Source organism: Dama dama, chromosome 9 (genome assembly GCF_033118175.1).
Source record: "Dama dama isolate Ldn47 chromosome 9, ASM3311817v1, whole genome shotgun sequence".
Lineage (NCBI taxonomy): Eukaryota > Metazoa > Chordata > Mammalia > Artiodactyla > Cervidae > Dama > Dama dama.
In genome coordinates this window covers 9,932,341-9,951,075 of record NC_083689.1, presented here as the reverse complement: position 1 = coordinate 9,951,075, position 18,735 = coordinate 9,932,341, and the positions used below count along the sequence as shown (strand labels likewise).

General features: G+C 53.9%; 2 protein-coding genes across 2 annotated transcripts in view; one reads left to right on the top strand and one right to left on the bottom strand.

The window, feature by feature from the left end:
- Positions 1-4,264, bottom strand: part of UNC13A (unc-13 homolog A) — an 81,003-nt gene extending 76,739 nt beyond the window's left edge. The window contains exon 1 of the mRNA XM_061149875.1: positions 4,205-4,264. The gene's annotated coding sequence lies outside the window, so the exon portion shown is untranslated. The remainder of the gene's footprint in view (positions 1-4,204) is intronic.
- A 2,555-nt stretch (positions 4,265-6,819) lies between these two features.
- Positions 6,820-18,735, top strand: part of MAP1S (microtubule associated protein 1S) — a 35,324-nt gene continuing 23,408 nt past the window's right edge. The window contains exons 1-5 of the mRNA XM_061149877.1: positions 6,820-6,954; positions 8,199-8,300; positions 9,690-9,772; positions 10,770-10,910; positions 11,553-13,914. Of these exons, the coding sequence (XP_061005860.1) occupies positions 6,834-6,954; positions 8,199-8,300; positions 9,690-9,772; positions 10,770-10,910; positions 11,553-13,914 (2,809 nt within the window). The 5' untranslated portion in view covers positions 6,820-6,833. The remainder of the gene's footprint in view (positions 6,955-8,198; positions 8,301-9,689; positions 9,773-10,769; positions 10,911-11,552; positions 13,915-18,735) is intronic.

The following is an 18,735-nucleotide window of genomic DNA, read 5'->3' as shown; positions in this document are numbered from 1 at the left end:
CCACTAGAGCAGCCCCCGTTTTCACAACTAAAGAAAGGCTGCGTGCAGCAACAAAGATCCAGCGCGGCCAAAAATAAATAAATTTTAAAAAGAAATAAATATCGACTGGTATATTTAATGAATTAATCTGGTACCAAAGATTCAGGAGCTCTCCACCCTCGTGAAACAGAAACAGACCCTGTGGGGCCTTCCCAGTGACAAACACCTGTGTTCCCCACTTCTTGCTTGTAGAAAAAGCTTTTAGTCTCTTAGGCCTTCCATGAGAGCAGACTCAAGCAATTGATGATTAGAGAAGTGGAAAATCAGGGACAAAAATGAAGCAGTCAAGCAGGAAAGTAATAGCAAATTAAATAATAGGTCCACCAGAAAAAGAGTCACAAAACCCCTAATTTCTCCTTGAGGTTACCCCTCTATGGATAGCCTTCTGACACATATTCTTATGTTGTTTTTGCAGACACCAGGACCCCACCAGATGGAAACTGCTGACCACAAACATATAGAGCCTAAACTGGTTGGAGGGAGAAGATTGATCACCCTGTTAACTCACTACCAACCAATCAGAAAAATGTCCATGGCGTGGTCATACACCCTGTGACCCTCACCCCTGATGCTGCTTTTTTTTTTTTTTTTTGATGCTGCTTTTAAAAACCTTTTCCTGGAAGCCATCAGAGGTTTGACATCTTTGGCACTCCTAGCTACCTTCTCTCCTTGCTTGGCATTGTGCAAAGCAATGTTGCACTTTCCTTCACCACAACCTAGTATCAGCTGACTGGCTTTGCAGGGCATTGGTGAGAGGGCCTGAGTTCAGTTTGGTAACACTTTGGGAAGCACAGAGCTAGAAGCTGCTGAGGTCAGGACCAAGACTCCCTCACTACTGGTCTGGCATTCAATACACATGTGTGGAGTGGGGGGGGGGGGGGGGGGAACGGGGTGCTGGTCTTTTGTGAGGATGACGTGGGGCACAGTACGTGCTCCATGGTGACTCATGGTTCCCCTTCAGGATCCTCTGCAGCTCCCAGGGATCTGAGCCACTCCAGCCTGGCACCTCCCTCCCTACTCATCCTCTATCTAGGGCCCACACTGAGGTAGGATTCGGAGTGGTCCGAGGGGGAGGAAGGGGTGGGTGTTCATGTTAGGTGTCCAAAGTGGGCTGACTTGTCCAGTCCCCCATGGGGGTGGAGCTTGGTGGGACCCTGAGCTGATAAGAGGAGAAAGGAGGGAATCACCATTTCTGGGGGCATCTTTGTACTAATTGGGGAATTTGGGGGAGTGGCTGAGAGATCGCCCACCCAGAGAGGACCTGGATTATAAACAAGAGGCAGCCACCCTCCCCCATTCCACCCCCCCCCCCCATCCTGGTGATTTTATGAAATAAACTCATTGCAAGCAAGTGCCTATCCCTGTCAGGTCACTCCTAGCCTCCTCTCTCCTTTTGACTCCATAGTGTGGGGTTTAAGAGGGCTTCCTTGGTGGCTCAGACAGTAAAGAATTCTTCTGCTATGCAGGAGACTTCCTTGGGTCGGGAAGATCCACTGGAGAAGGGAATAGCTACCCACTCCAGTATTCTTGCCTAGAGAATCCTATGACCAGAGGAGCCATGGGCTACAGTACAAAGGATCGCAAAGAGTCAGGCATGACTGGGAGATTCAGCACACACACACACACACACACACACACTCACGTTGTCTTGGTTTCATTTAACCCATGCAATATATTTCAAAGCAAAAACATTTAGCATCAACTCTCGGCTCTGCAGGAGGGAATTGAAGCCACATCCTCCTCTCAGGAGACCCCTGCTGGTCTCCTGAAGAACTTCTATGTTCCTCCATTTGGGGTGATACCAGGCCCTCCCTCCCCTTCCAGCCCATCCATGACCCTTTGGGGAGTCTGTGTCTGGTTCTGTCTCTCCTAGCTCCTTGCAGCCAGGCTGAGGTGAGGTTGACACAGAGGATTTGGCTGAGGGTGTTTGCTGAATTAATGAATACACGATCTGCCTGATGAACTCAAGTGCATTCTTCAAAAACCCAGCTTCAATGTCCCTTTTCCCAGGATACCTTCCCTGTCTCCCCATACTGAGCCTTCACTGCCCGACTCTGGACTCATCCAGGTCCAGGTACATCCTCTAGCCCAGCCCTGGCCCCACAGCTAGGGGGCATCTGTGGCCAGCTCTTCCTCCTGAAGCCTGGGGTCTCCTTGGGGACCTCTTGGAGGCAAAGGCAATTTGTCAGGAAGTGTTTACTGAGTGGAAGAATGAATGCCTCTTGCAGGGCCTGGAGTCACATACCCTGGGTTCACATCCCCGCTAGAATGCTAGATACTGGATCTGCCCCTTAACTCTCTGAATCCTTTTTTCTCCTTTATTAAAGGCATTTACTCAGAGCTTGGGGCCAAGTTGTTGCAAGAATGAAACGAAACTGACATATAAGCATACAAGCCTCAGGCTCCCTCCCGTTCCAGATTCAGAGTGATTTGCACCAAGGACCAGTAATTTTGTTCCCTTCACAGCACCCAGAGCTAGAGTGTTGTCAACGCAAGTGCTTAATGAATGTTGATGAACACGTTTGGTGATAGCCGTGGGGGAAGAAGGGGGAAAAGGCAAATATTAAAATAGCTGCCATAAAAAAGAATAAAATAATGACATTTGCAATAACATGGATAGAAATAGAGATTATCATACTAACTGTAGTAAGGCAGAAGGAGATGGATAAATACCATATGATCCTAGTTGTACGTGGAATCTAAAATATGACATGAATGAGCTTATCTAAGAAACAGACTCACAGACTTGGAGAACAGACGTGTGGTTGCCAAGCGGGGGGAGGGGTGGGGGAGGGATGGACTGGGAGTTTGGGGATTAGTAGATGTGAGCTATTATCTATAGAATGAATAAACAGAGTCTTACTGTACAGCAGAGGGAGTAATCTTAAATATCCTGTGATAAACCATAATGGAAAAGAACATGAAAAAGGATGTGTGTGTGTGCGCGCGTGCGTGTGTATGTGCGAGTGTGTGTGTGTGTGTGTATAACTGGATCGCTTTGCTGCACACCAGAAACTAACACAATATTGTAAATAAACTATATTTCAAAAAATAAATTATAAATAAATAAATAAATAAATAAATAAATTATAAACAAAACAAAAAGACTGAAACCTGAGTGTTGGTTGGACATGGGGGACATTTCCTCCCTCACAGCCTACTTGAGAAAACAGCCTGACCATTTCTTAGCCCATGACTCAGCCATTCCACCCCTAGGCATTCACTGGGGGGAGAAAAGCGGATAGTCACCAAGAGACATGTACAAGTATGCTCAAAACAGCTTTATCCACAATTGCTCCAGACTGGAAACAACCCAGATGCTCACCAGTGAGGAAAATGGAGGAATCATGAAATATTGGTACCCAGTGGTTACAATAAGAAAGGAAAAAATTCTAATTGTTTGCAAGGATGTGGAGCCTTGGGAACCCCTGCACACTGCCAGTGGGAATGTACAATTTAGCAGCTGCTGTGGAAAACAGCCTGGCAGTTCTTCAAAAGCTAAATATAGACTCACCATATGACCCAGCAATTCCACTCCTAGGTACAGACCCAAGAGAACTGAAAGCAATGTTCAAGAAAAACTTGCACATGAATCTTTACAGCAGCACCGTTTGCAAGAGTGGAAAGGTAGTAAAAACCCAAATGTCCACCAACAGATGAATGGACAAGCTGAATGTGGTGGGTCCACAGGAAGGAATAAAGTGGTCACATATGATACAACATGGATGCACCTTGAAAACATTATGCTGAGTGAAGAAAGCCAGAGAGAAATGGTTTCGTATTGTATGAAATGTTCAGAATAGGACAACTGATAGGGACAGAAAGCAGATTAGTGGTTGCCAGCGGCTGGGATGGAAGGGGTTGGGGAAGACTGCTAAAGAGTATGGGGTCTTAAAAAAAAGAGTATGGGGTCTTTTAAGTATTTTGGAGCCAGATGCTAGTGAGGGTCATACTACATTGTGAGTGTCCTAAATACCCTGAATTATACACTTTAAATGGTTAAGTAATAAGTGCATGCTTAGTCACTCAGTTGTGTCTGACTCTTTTTGACACTTTGGACTGTAGCCCCCAGGGCTCTTCTGTCCATGGGATTTTTGAGGCAAGAATACTGGAATGGGTTGCCATTTTCTTCCTCTAGGGGATATTCCCGACCCAGGGATCGAACCTGCATCTCCTGTGTTTCCTGCATTGCAGGGAGATTCTTTATCTGCTGGGCCATCAGGGAAGTCCCTAAAATGATAAGTAAAAAGTTATATTTATTTGATCACAATATAAAAAGAAAGAAAAGATACTTGGGAATTCTACAGAACCATGAAAAGACAAATGCCTGCTCCACACACGTGAGGAGAAAGAGAAGCCAGAACCAAGAGTGGATACCCTGTGCAATCCCATCTATGAGAAGTTCACACTCAGGTAAAATTCACTATAGTGATGACAGTCAGATAAGTGGTCACCTTGAGGGAGCGGAGAATGAACTGGATTATCCAAGGTGGTGCAGCAGGGGCTGGAAATGTCCTAAACCCTGACCTCCATCAACCTCCACTCCTGACACTCGTGAACTTGACCATGTCTATGTTCAACCTCAATAAAAGTGTTAAAAAGAGAAACGAATTGCCAGGGAAAGGAGACTAGAGCATCCAGCAGTCCTGTCGGTTGAGGGTTTTCCATTTCCCCCACAATTTCATCACCTGATCCCTCTGGGAACTGATAACCTGAAAACAGGCATGGAGCTGGGTGTGGACAAAAGCAGGAGGGCAGTGACTGGAGTCTGTTGCCTGGGATTTCAGAAATGGTCCCCAGACGCTTCTTTCATCTCTTGGGAGATGCTCCCCCAACTCTTCACACTAGGGTCTCCAGACTGAGAGACACTCTGGGACAGGAAAACCTCAGGACTCCAGAACACTCAGAACATCAGGTCCCAGATGCCTTGGCAACTCAGAGCCCTTTAAGACCCACTAGAAGGAACACTTAGGCTTCCCTGGTAGCTCAGCTGGTAAAGAATCCGCCTGCAATGCAGGAAACCCTGGTTCGATTCCTAGGTAGGGAAGATCCACTGGAGAAGGGATAGGCTACCCATTCCAGTATTCTTGGGCTTCCCTGGTGGTTCAGCTGGTAAAGAATCTGCCTGCAATCCAGTAAACCTGGGTTTGATCCCTGGGCTAGGAAGATCCCCTGGAAAAGGGAATGGCTACCCACTCCAGTATTGTGGCCTGGAGAATTCCATGGATTATTCCATGGGGTTGCAAAGAGTCGGACACGACTTAGTGACTCCCACTTTCACTTTCTGAATGAACACTACCTATCATAATTCACAGCCCTGGGCAGAAGAGAGAGCATAGACTTCAAGCAGAAGGTCCCAGGTTCTAGTCCTGACCCAATCAATCAATACACATGAGTGAATGGTGGATGAAGGAGTTTTTCGCTCCCATTTCACACCCTTTCATGCACTTCCCAGATGCTTGGCTTTGTCCTGCAAAAAAACTGGGATCCCAGAGACACCTCAGCCTGGTCTGGCCTCCAACAATCCCCTATCCTGTTGGGGGAGATAGAACCTGACTGCCACTTTCATTACTGTTGAGAGCAATAATGGAAGAGATCACAGGCAGCCAGCAAACAGGGAAGGGAGCCAACGGAGGGACTGGATAGAGGAAGGATGCCAGGGCCATAAAGGGAGAGGAAGTGGAGCACTCATTCGTTAGACAGACGGCGCGTGGCCAGCGACTGTTATACACTGACCAGGGAGGAAGTTGGACTGAATAGATAATGAAGGGCAGTGGGAGGTTAATCTTTCTTGGCAGATCTTTTCATTTGTCTTGATTCGTTTTGTATACCTCCAAAGATGGGGGGCTCACTCCTGAGGGATGCAACCAGCTCTTCCTAGGCATGATCATCAGTCAAGAAGTTTGATGCGACATGATTTTTCAAGTAGTGGCCACCATGGGTAAAAAGGCTGAATGCAACTGACTGGGGAAGGCGGGTTACCCATGTGAACCAGGCAGCCAGTCTCTGTAGCAGGCTGGATCTGGAATCAGACCCACCTGAATCTCTCCTCTACCTCCTATGGGCCTGGTAACTTCATCTTTCCAAGTCTATTTCCCCTCCATTCCTTTGAAATGACTGTGCCCACAGCCTACTTCATAAGTACCAACTTCATAGATTCATGCATATCTTCAATGAGCTAAGGCAGCAAAATGCATGGCAAACTGTAGGTGCAGGATAACTACGGTGCCCTGCTCCAGATCCAGAGTGCTCTGGAATCTGTCTCAACTTCACATATACTTTCCTAATCTCTAAACTCTGCACATGCTCTAATTTATGCCTCACGTGGCATTATCCCATAACCCACACCTGGCAAACTCCTACACATCCCTCAAAGCCCTCAAAGTTACCCTTCTTTTCTCTGTTTAAGCCCTGACCTAGGGAACCGGGACCATCTGGGACCTGATTCAGATTGGACCCACTGAGAGGTGATGTGAGTTTCTGGAGGGCAGAGATCCCAATCGGCAAGTAGTAGGCACGCAGTCAGAACTTGCTGGATAAATGAGTGAGAGAATGAATGAGTGAATGAATGAATGAAGCAGTAGTCATTTGGGAGAGGCGCCCAAAGCGGAGATTCAAGACTCCGCTAACCCTTCCGAGCCTGTATCTGCACTTCCCACCGCCGCAGAGAGCGCGAGGGGGTAGATAACCAGCGAGGAGGGGCTTCCGGGAGGGGTCTTCAGCCCTTCCGGTCCGGCCCCTTTAAGGGGCGGGGACAGCAGGGCGGGCGCTAGGAGCGTCAGGGCGGCGCTAAGATGGCGGCGACGGTCGCAGGGTCCGGGGCGGCCGAGGTCCCCAGCTCGCTGCTGCTCGTAGTAGGCGGCGAGTGTGGGTGCCGGGGGCTGCTTGCCTACGTGCTGGAAGAGCTTGAACGAGGTCGGACCGGTCCAGGACCGCGGTGTCGGGGAGGCGGGAGCGGCCGCGCATCTCGGCCTGAGAGCCGGAGGATGGAGCGGTCGGGGCGGGGGCCGGCCGGATCGGGGGGCGGGGGTGGCCCGGGCCCCTATCCTCTTACCGTTAGACACAGGGCGCAGGCAGAGTCTGTGGGCGCCCGCGGAGGAAGCAGCGTTCGGGGTCGGGCTCAGCTGCTCCGCCTCGAGCGTGGTGCAGACCGGGGAGGGGACACGGGCCCCGACTTTGGGGGCCCACGCGATTGGGCAGCATGGGCAACGGCTCCGCTCCCGCCCTCCGGGCGCGCCTCGATTCCCCGGCTCTTAGTAGCCTGGACGTCCTGGAGGGAGGAGCAGGGATGGGGAGGTTGGGCCCGGAGCCCCGGGGGCCACTTTCCGTAGCTCCATGAGGAACTGCTAATTGGGGTGTGGGTGGGTGCGGCCTGCTTAGGGGATTTGGCATCTGAATATGTGAGTCATAGATGCACCTGCAAGATTCACCTGCAAGCACTTGGCACGGTGGGACCGGCGGGCGTGGTGCACCCCATACCGTGCTGCTTAGAGGGCATTCATCCGTCGTCCTGCATCTCTCAGATCGTCAGCGCCTGTCCTCCATGGCCAGTAAAATGGGATGGCAGCGCACATCTCATGGGTTTAGGGAATGTCACCCCGCTGGGCATCGAGGATAGGGCGGGGACCTCTAGCAGGTTCAGTCCTGCCCTCTCAGGACTAATGGTCTGGTGGGGAAGGGGGCAGGGAAATGGATCAAGTTTTAAGCTCAGATGGTTTCAGGACTGTTCAGAGGAAGATGCCAAGGGCTGAGAGGACCTGAAGGACGGGAAGGCAGGGAGAGGGGCCTCTGGGCAGTGGGAACAAAAGCTTAGAGGTGGAACCTGTGCGTGGCAGGGCTGAGGATCAGTGAAACCAGTGGCAGGGGTGGGAGGATACTGAAGGGGACAAGATGACTGTCTAGGAGGTGGGGACTTTCTTGCTGAGGTCCTAAGTCTTCTTTGTAAAGTGCCCGAGTTTTTGGGTTCCTTGATGGTGGATGCAGTGAGATCCAAAGGCACACTGGATGGTTCTGAATCTCCTGGCCTTCATGTGCAGGGGTAGGATGGGGGAGGAGGGGGCTGTGGTGGCCCTCGCCTGCCCTCTGCTAGTTATTGAAATATTCTGGGAGCTGGGGAGCCCAGCTGATTTCCTATCTCCCTTTCCCGCCCACCCCACCAGGCATCCGGTCTTGGGACATTGACCCTGGTGTCTGCAGCCTCGATGAGCAGCTCAAGGTTTTCGTGTCCCGGCACTCAGCCACCTTCTCGAGCATTGTGAAAGGTGAGGCTGTGAAAGGTGGTCCTGCGTGCCCCAGCTGCTCCCCTTCTGTCCACTTGGTGAGCACCAGCTGTGTGCGTCAGGGATGGCTGTAAACAGCAGTAGTACAGCTGAGATCCACGAGGAAGAGCAGGGGCAGGCCCTGAGCCAGCACTCACTCCCTCAGTCCTCACCAACTCACGAGGTCAGAACTTGCATTTTTGTTCCCATGTGACGAGTGAGGCTGTGTGGTGTGGGGGGCAGGGAGACCTCTGAGGAGGGTCTTTCTGGATGAGAAGCAGCTGGTGGGGAGGGTAGAGGGAAACACCCAAGCAGAAGGACAAGACATTTGGAAAGTGAGGGGCGGTGGCGTGTGGGCTGGGCCTGGCAGGGACCGGGTGTGGTTTATGGCTGTGATTCTTGCACAGGGCCAGGTACAGGGTAAGTGCTCAGTAGATGGGAGCTGAGAAAGCAAGATCGGGGAGGGGGTTGGGACTCTTGGGCAGCCCCACATGGTCCGTGCTCCCTGGGGATTCTGGGCCGACTAGGGTGAACGGAGTAGCTGCTGGGCGGGGCCTGGGTGTTGCCTAGCTAGCCCCTGCTCAGCTGGCCTGTTGAGTCACCTCCAGGCTGCTTCAGGAGGGGAAGGAAGTGTCCGTCACCTCATTGTCCCAGCCGTTCCTGGTGGCTTCCTGACCCTCACTGTATCGGATTGGGGAGGGGTGGAAATCCCGTCCATGCTGTGTGACCTTGGCGGCCACTTCCCCTCTCTGTGCCTTAATTTCCCTGCCTGAATGGGGCAATATCCGCACATGATAAAAAGCCTGTGATAAGCTGATAAAGGATAACCAGCAGTGGAGGTTCCTTGAAACACATCTGGACTCTCAGGGGACAGACAAGGGTTCAGATCCCAGAATCAACCCCACTCCCCTCTCCGTGACCCATGAGGCCTCCCTGCCCTCGACTCCCTCTCGCTGCCCCCCATTGTAGCCCCTTCCTGATCCTCAGACCCCGAGAGCTCAGTCCTGCCTCAGGGCCTTTGCCCATGTTGTACCCTTTTCCTGGTATACCCTCCTTGGCCTTCCCTGGGCTCAGGCTCCTTGATTATAAAGAGGGGTGACGATGCTGCCCCCCACAGGGCTGACAGCTGCAGTTGGGTTCTGCCAGCAGTGGACGCCTGGTCCCTGCCGTCTCCAGCGTGGGGCCCGCCAAGGCGGTTTCCTGTTCTTGCCTCATCCTGACCTGCAGTTCTATCTCGTGTCTGTTAATCTCCGGGTGACCCCCCGGCTGGAGGTCCTGGGAAACAAGAGTCCTGGAGGGGCTCCTGGCCACCTAGGATCACCCAGTGAGGCGGGATTTGACCCTGGCGCGTGTGGCTCAGCCCTAAACTCAAAGGGCCCGGTTCTCCCACAGGCCAGCGGAGCCTGCACCACCGTGGTGACACCCTGGAGACGCTGGTCCTCCTGAATCCATCAGACAAATCCCTGTGTGACGAGGTAGGAAAGGGAAGGCTTCTGGGGGGAACAGGATGCTGGGACCAGGGCCATCCCCTGGCCCTACCCTCCGGGGGTCCCTGACTTCATCTGCCTGAAATTCTCCCTGACAGCCAGCAGCAACAAAGCCTCCCCTGGTGACTCCCTCGATTTAGTCCCTCAGAGCTGCTGATGGGAGTAGGTGGAGTCAGAACAGGCTGGAGCATGGGAGGATTGAATGGGATAGGGAAGGGCTGGAGTGTGGGAGGGCAGAACCCAACTAGTGTTTCTGGGTCTCATGTGTTCCCTTGGGCTGGGCCCTGCTACTTGTCTGAACTGATAATTCTAGCTTATGCACATCTGCACTCTTCTCTCAGCTTCCTATGAGATAGAGCCCCCTAGAGAGCCTTGTACAGGTTGATGCCTATGATCAAAAATGCCCAGTTTTGCTTCCTGAGGAGGCTCTGGTGGAAACAGCCAGATACAGTCCCCTCTTCCCTAGGGCATCTGGGCTGAGCCAGAGGGAAATGTGGGCTTGGGAGGCCCAGGAAGACTTGGAGGGGGCACTGGACCTGGGCTTTGTAGAATGAGCAGGAGTTGTCAGGGAGGATGGGGACCACCTCCAGGAGGAGGCCCAGAGGCTACATCCCGGCTTCTAGCTTAGTACTAGCCAGGCCACTTGGGGCACAGATTGTTACATTTTGGTCACTAAGCCATGTCTGACTCTTTGGTGACCCCATGGACTGTAGCCCACCAGGCTCCTCTGTCCATGGGATTTCCCAAGCAAGAATATTGGAGTGGGTTACCCTGTCCTTCTCCAGGGGATCTTCCCGACCCAGGGATCAAACCCGTGTCTCCTGCATTGGCAGGCAGGTTCTTTACCCCGAGCCACCAGGGAAGCCCTGGTAGGACAAGAGTGGGCTGGTTGTACATAGATTTGGGGCTGGGGACCACCCCAGAGAGGGGTGCTGGCTATCCCACTGCATGGAATAGGGCTTTGAACGCTCTCCCCCTCCCTCAGCTCCGGAACCTTCTGCTAGACCCTGCCTCTCACAAGCTGCTGGTGTTGGCTGGGCCCTGCCTGGAGGGGACAGGGGAGCTGCTGCTCCAGACCGGGGGCTTCTCGCCCCGCCACTTCCTCCAGGTCCTGGGGGACAGAGAGGTGAGCTGCCCCCTCGCCATCCTGCCGCTGAAGTCTGGCTCATCCCCACTGGGCTGAGCCGCCCAGGTGACCTGCTGTCCCCTCGCCCCGAGCATCGTCCCTTCTCCTCTGTAGGGGATGGTGACAACATGTACTGTCAGGCTCAGTCCCATGGCCCACTGCAAGGTGAGGGCCTTTAGATCAGATGTTGCAAAGGCTTCAGGTGGCACCCCAGATTCTAGGGCCCACCTGGGGCATAACTGGATGGGGGTCCTCTCTGATCCCTTAGTCTGAGTGGGGCAAATGAGCAGAAAACTCTGGGAAACCATGTTTTCTGTACTGGAGTGAGTGATGTAGCGATGGTAAGATAAAGGCCGGGAGACTGAGGTGGGGGTGGGGACGTGTAGAGAGTCTCCCTGGAGGAAAATGTGCTCTAGGGTGTGAGAACAGCAAGTGCAAAGGCCCTGGGGCAGGGAGAGTGAGAAGGTGGGGGAGGGAGGGAGGGGAATAGGTGGTGAGACAGGCCCATGGGCCCTCCTGGGCTGTAGGGAGAGCTCGGTTTTGTCCCGAGGGTGATAAAGGCAAGCAAAGGGGCTTAGCTTTCCCAAGGGGCTGGGTGTTGCCTGGCTCCAGGTGACCCCTTAACCATTCCCCCTTCTTCAGATCCGGGATCTCCTGGCCTCCACACCCCAGCCTGCAGAGCCGCCCAAGCTCACCATCACCTGCCCGACCTTCGGTGACTGGGCCCGGCTGGCCCCCGAAGTGCCCGGCCTGCAGGGCGTGCTCCAGCTGCGGTTGAACCCTCCAGTGCAGCTGCCGGCTTCCGAGGGCCTGCGCGAGTTCCTGGAGTACGTGGCCGAGTCACTGGAGCCGCCCTCCCCCTTCGAGCTGCTCGAGCCTCCGGCCTCCGTGGGCTTCCTCAGGCTCGCCCGGCCCTGCTGCTACATCTTCCCCGGCGGCCTTGGGGACGCCGCCTTCTTCGCCGTCAATGGCTTCACCGTGCTGGTCAATGGCGGCTCCAACCCCAAGTCAAGCTTCTGGAAGCTGGTGCGGCATCTGGACCGGGTGGACGCTGTGCTGGTGACGCACGCAGGCGCCGACAGCCTCCCAGGCCTCAACAGTCTGCTGCGGCGCAAGCTGGCAGAGCGCGATGAGGCGGCAGCTGGCGGGGGCTCCGGGGACGACCGGCTCCGCCGGCTGATCTCCCCCAACCTGGGCGTCGTGTTTCTCAACGCCCGCGCGGCTGCCTCGCGGCTGGTGCGTGGGGAGGATGAGGCCGAACTGGCCCTGAGCCTCCTGAGCCGGCTGGGCATCACCCCTATGCCCCTGAACCGAGGGCCACTGCCTGCCGAGCCCACCGTGCTCTTCCAGAAGATGGGCGTGGGCCGGCTGGACATGTATGTGTTGCACCCGCCCTCAGCCACCACCACCGACCACACCCTGGCCTCCGTGTGTGCCCTGCTGGTGTGGCATCCCGCGGGCCCCTCCGAGAAGGTGGTGCGTGTGCTGTTCCCCGGCTGCACACCCCCCGCCCGCCTCCTGGATGGCCTGGTCCGCCTGCAGCACCTGGGGTTCCTGCGGGAGCCGGTGGTGACGCCCCAGGACCTGGCTGGGCCCCGGCGAGCTGAGAGCAAGGAGAGCGTGGCCTCCCGGGACAGCTTGAGGAGAGAGGGCCGCACGGTGGTGCCCTCCAGGCCCACCCAGGAGCGCCCGGCGGTGGCCCGGAAGGGATCCCCACGGACTGAGGCCCCTCGCAGGGCTGAGAAAGAAGCCCGGCCCCCCCGGGAGGTGAAGAAGGACCCCAGAGCCGGCGCCCCTCGCACCCAAGCCCGGGAGGTGCGCCGGGCAGGCTCTGCCACGGTCAGTGGCAAGAACGTGGGTGCCCAGGTGGCTCCCAAGCCCCGCAGAGCACCCAACACACCCCGCCCAGGGGTCCCACCAGCTGAGAATGGGCCCCGCAGCCCCCCCAGCTTCCGGAGTGGAGAGGCCAGCCCCCCGACGGAGTCCTGCGGCTCCCCGGCCCCCCAGCTCGTGGCCACGCCCAGCCAAGAGAGCAGCCTAGATCTGGGGCTCAGCCCGGCAGGGGAGGAAGGCGGCAGCTTAGAGGAGAAAACCCTGGAGCTGCTGTTGGCCTCCAGCACCCCCCAGCCGTGCACGCCCTCGCCCGCCGGAGCCCAGCAGGGCCCAACAGAGAGCAGCGGGCCACTGTCGCTGAGCCCCCTGCGGGGTGGGGAGCCCGGGCCGGATGCCTCCCCCACGGTGACCACGCCCTCGCTGCCCGCGGAGGTGGGCTCCCCGCACTCCACGGAGGTGGACGAGTCCCTGTCCGTCTCCTTCGAGCAGGTGCTCCCGCCGCCAGCTGCCGCCGCGGGTGAAGCCGGGCTCAGCCTCCCGCTCTGCGGCCCCCGGGTGCGGCGCTCGGCCTCCCCGCATGATGTGGACCTGTGCCTGGTGTCGCCCTGTGAGTTTGAGCACCGCAAGGCCGTGCCCATGGCGCCAGCCCCCGTGTCCCCCGGCAGCTCCAACGGCAGCAGCGCCCGGTCGCAGGAGCGGGCCGGCGCGCCAGGAGGAGCCGAGGAGACACCGCCCACATCCGTCAGCGAGTCCCTGCCCACCCTGTCCGACTCGGACCCCCTGCCGGCTGCCCCTGGCACTGCCGACTCGGACGAGGACACGGAGGGCTTCGGGGTCCCCCGCCGTGACCCGCTGCCTGACCCCCTCAAGATCCCCCCACCGCTGCCCACCCCACCTAGTATCTGCATGGTGGACCCGGAGATGCTGCCTCCCGAGCAGGCCCGGTTGAAAGAAGGCGGCGGCCGTACCCGGAAGCCCCTTAGCCGCCCCAGCTCCGGCACGACTGCCCCCAAAGCCACTCCAGTGACTGCTGCCAAAACCAAGGGGCTGGCCAGTGGGGACAGGGCCAGTCGGCCACTCAGCGCCCGCAGCGAGCCCAGTGATAAAGGAAATCGGGCACCCCTGTCCAGAAAGCCCTCCGTCCCCAAGGCAACCACTCGAGGTCCATCCGGTAAGTACCTGTGGGCCGGAATCCTGCAGTGGGTTTCCTATTTGCAGTGTGGTCTCAGCCACACCCACCGCCCTCTCTGGGCCTGTTTCTCCTATAAAATGGAAGCTCTGGCCTGACTGTCTTAAGCACTTGCAGTTCTGAGTGCTTGAGCAGTATCGTCAGTGGAGACATCATCCCAGTGAGTACATTTGTGGTGGTGATGTTTCCAGTAGCCACTTGAAGCAGAAAGAAACCAGTGAAATTAATTTCAATGGTACATTTTTATGAAACCCCTTTGTGTCCAGGGTCCCAAAACCACCTCCAGGTTTGATGACTGGGTAGGAAGATTCAGTGTGTGGTCATACTTATAAATGTATTACAACAAAAGGATGCAGAGGAGGATCAGCAAAGGGATGAGGCATGGGGAAGTCTGGGAAACCAGACATAGCTTCTGGAACCTTTGTTGTGCAGGTGCTAAGCCGTGTCCTACTCTGCCACCTTACAAACTGCAGCACGCCAGGCTTCTCTGTCCTTCACCATCTCCTGGAATTTGCTCAAATTCTAGTCCGTTTTGTCAGTGATGCCATCCAGCCATCTCACCCTCTGTCGCCCTCTTCTCCTCTTCTCAATTTTTCCCAGCATCAAGGTCTTTTCTAATGAGTAGGCTCTTCATATCCAGTGGCCACAAGTATTGAAGCTTTAGTTTCAGCATCAGTCCTTCCAATGAATATTCAGGACCGATTTCCTTTAGGATTGACTGGTTTGATCTCCTTATTGTCCAAGGGACTCTCAAGAGTCTTCTCCAGCACACAGTTCGAACCCTAGTGGAATTGCACATCACATGCTCGAGTCCCTGATCTCCGAGCTGTGACGACACATGTGACATGCCGCCTTCCAGGGAAGCTCCTTAGAGACTCAGAGCCCAGGGTTTCTACTGGCGCTGGGCGTACAGGCACTTGCTGCCTCACACGCACACTGAAGAGGCTTCCTGGGTCCAAATCTTGGACACCAGCTGGGGGGCCCAGTAGTCCCCTGCGTGTTGACAGCGTCTGCCTGAGATACAATCCCATTCCACAGGCGAAAGGCTCAGCCCCACGAGCAGCCTCCACCTGTGCTGCTCACTGGCTGCAGGTCAGAGGCGCCCAGGACCCCTTCCTTCCATTTGTTAATATGCCAGAGCAGCTGACAGAACTCAGGAAAACCCATGTACTTACTAGATGACCATTTTATTATAAAAGGCTCTTAAAGAATACAGATCAACAAGCAGATGAAGAGAGGAGATACGACACAAGGGATTTTCTGTTCTCACAAGCCTTGGAGCCCTGTGTAGTAGCACAGAATGTTCTGGTTCCCTGAGGTGGGAAGCTTTGAAAAAGGGCTAGAAAGCTTGAGGCTTTTATGGAGGCTTTATTACATAGAAACGGTTGACTAAATCATTGGCCAATGGCAGTTGGTTCAGCCTCAAGCCCCTCCCCTCCTCAAAAATCAGGGGCAGGACTGAAAGTTCTGACCCTCTAATCACATGATTGGTTCTCCTGACAACCAGCCCCCACCCTGGCCTGGGATCCAAAGTTACCTTCCTTACCATAAACCCAGTTGTGATGGAAGAGAGCTTCTGAGGAATAACAAGACACCCATTTTACCTCTCTGGCCCTAAAATATTTTTTGGGAATGAAGACCAAAGAGCAAATATAGCAAAAGATGCTCGCATTGCTCTTATTGATCAGAAAATTCCAAGAGTTTGAGACCTGTGAGTCAGGAACTATGGATAAAGACCAAGTACATCTGAGCAAGCTCCGGGAGTTGGTGATGGACAGGAAAGCCTGGCATGCTGCAATCCATGGAGTTGCAAAGAGTCAGACACGACTGAGCAACTGAACTGATATCTGAGAATGACCAAATATATTTATTTCTCATAAATCAAAATATTGCAGTCTACCCCCTGGTGGAACAGATCCCTTATGGCAAATCACACCCTGTTTTTGTGGATGGAAAATGATTAATCAAAAGTAGTGGAAAAACGTGGGTCCCTGTTATAGACTTACATTTGGGGTCACATTCATAGAACAGATAAAACAATAGTACCAACACAAATAGGCCTGACATTTGGAGAAATCACTGTGGGATAAGGATTGATTTAAAGAAACGTCATTGCTGCTTGTACCTTACATTCAATTTATACAGAACTGTTTGGCACAGAAATCAGCTGGTGATTAGCTAGATCCTGTTCCTCCTCAGGCCAGTCATTTCCCACAACTGTTACATCCTTAGGAGACTTAACTCAGGCCCTCGATACATTTCATCATCAAAATGCAGTGTTACTGGGGAAGCCAGTGGCTTCCGCTGGCTCAGCAGTAAAGAATCTGGCTGCAGTGCAGGAGACGCAGGAGGTAATGGTTCTAACCCTGCTTTGGGAAGATCCCCTGGAGGAGGAAATGGCAACCTGTGCCAGTATATTCTTGCCTGGAGAATCCCGTGGACAGAGGAACCTGGGGGGCTACAGTCTGTGTCCATAGAGTTGGAAAGAGTCAGACAGGACTGAGTGAGCACACACACAAGCAGGGTTCCCATAAACTCATTTACATGAGGTGGTTGACTCTTACCAATGCCAGGGTTATACCATATCAAAATATAGTCAGGGTACAACTCAGTTTCATGACAGAACAAATCAGTAAGAACTATGGAGGTATTCTCTTCACCTTCCCAACCACATCTGCCTTTGCCCATGTACCAAATGTTACTAAGGATAGAGGTTGTAACGACTGACCATGATTCAGTTAGCTCTGAATTCCAGGGTAACCAGGGACAAAACTGCAGGCTTGTACTGAGGCTGTGTTTTACTGCAGGGCCCACCTCTCCTATAAGGAGAACATAAATGGCATTTAGGTTATTCCTGTCCCTACTGGCTGTGCCACGGGGTGTATTTTATTTCTAGCTTTCCTGGAGGCGAGAGCAGTCTGGGTGCATCTGTGTAAATCGTTAATGCTTCTAGAGAACTTCCCTAAGCTTGAAGAGCCGTAGCATTGCCATGGGTGTGTGTGCCCTGAGCCTCAGTAGCTCGAATGGAGGGCTACTTGCCCCCTGGCCGCTTCGGCCTCTGTTCGTATGAAAACAGTCAAGAGGCCTTGGGCTTGTTAGGTCAGGGTACAGGCCCCTTCCCAGCGCTGGGATCTAGCGTATCCAGCATTATTGGCTGACTCTGCCTGACCCACTTTGCTAGTAGCTCATTCGCTTTGCCTGGTCCAGGAAGATCCCCTGGAGTAGGAAATGGCAACCTGCTCCAGTAGTCTTGCCTGGAAAATCCCATGGACAGAGGAGCCTGGAGGGCTACCGTCCATGGGATCACGAAGAGTTGAACACAGCTGAGCAAGCACACAGACATACATACATACTCTCTCTCTCTCTCTCTCTCTTTCTCTTTCTCTTTCTCGGCTGGCTCCCATCCTTCACCTTCCACCTGGAAGAGAACTGCCCCTCATCTGCCTATTCTAGTTCATCTTTTTCCTCTGAGTGCTGCTCCTCATTAATAGCAAATTCCACTCGTCCTCGATCCCCACTAGCACCTGTTCACCCTCAGACTCTTTCTGGCTTGTGGGCCAGCATTGTTGAATCCACCAGGGACGTTGATGCCATTGAATACTAGTGGCCTGGGTGCACTTAGGTCGCATGTTTTGCACCCCACAATTTTGGATCCCCCAGACTAGAGTTAGATGCATGGTATGCACACCTGGAAGTAGTTTAATTTAGTTGGAGCATGCCACGAGACTTCGCTCAGCCTGCCTTGTCTCTGGTGGGGTTGTTGCCTTAAGGAACTTGAGCCACCAAGAGATGCCCACTGCTTTAATCCTATCAGGGACCCACTGTTTCTCCCTCCTTTTGATGAATAGTTTTCTATCTGCAAAAACAGGGTGTCATGTGCTTGTGCATGGCACACCCTCAGGTGTGCATGCGTGCTAGGTCACTTCAGTTGTATCCGACTCTGTGACCCCATGGACTGTAGCCCACCAGACTCCTCTGTCCATGGGGATTCTCCAGGCAAGAATACTGGAGTGGCTTGCCACGCCCACCTCCAGGGGATCTTCCCGACGCAGGGATCTAACCCATGTCTCTTACATCTGCTGCATCAGCAGGCAGGTTCTTTACCACTAGCGTCACCTGGGGAAGCCCCATGTTGGGCATGCTGCCATTGTATTTTGATCATCATAACCAGGGATGTTTCTAAGCAATTGATGATCAGGATCTGTAGTTCCACAGCGATTACATAGCCCAGTCTGCTGGGAGCCATACACCACACGGTTTGCAGTCCCAGAGGAAGCAGTTCCCAAATGTTGTCCTTTGTATAGTAGACGTAGCCTGAAAAATAGAGGAGTCAGAGATAGAGGCACATCGCTTGACTTCCATTTAGTCATGAACAGTTTTCCTGCTCATTAATATATCTTAGGACCAGAATGTCTCCCAGAGTGACACCATTCAGGTTTGCGGCTGCTGCTCCATCTTGTCAGGTCCCCAAATCAGGGCTGGTCTCAGCAAACTAGCTTCAGCCTGCCGGGCATCTGGCATGCTTCTGCTGAGAGATCATATTATTCTGCTCTAAGCCTCTCTCCAGGTATTAATAAAATGTTGGGTTTCCCTCATTGCATAATCCGTTTATTCATCCCTTTACCCTCAGAGGTTATTTCTCCTTTCTCCTTTCCATTTGGCATTTCTCTTTTGCCCACACTTTTGCACCCTTGGAAGGGACATTAGTTTGGCCAGTACACCGGTCTATCTTGCTGCCAGGAAGCTAGGCTAGCTAACCCAAACCTCCTCCCCACCAGGATTGCACAAGTACAGAACCGGTGG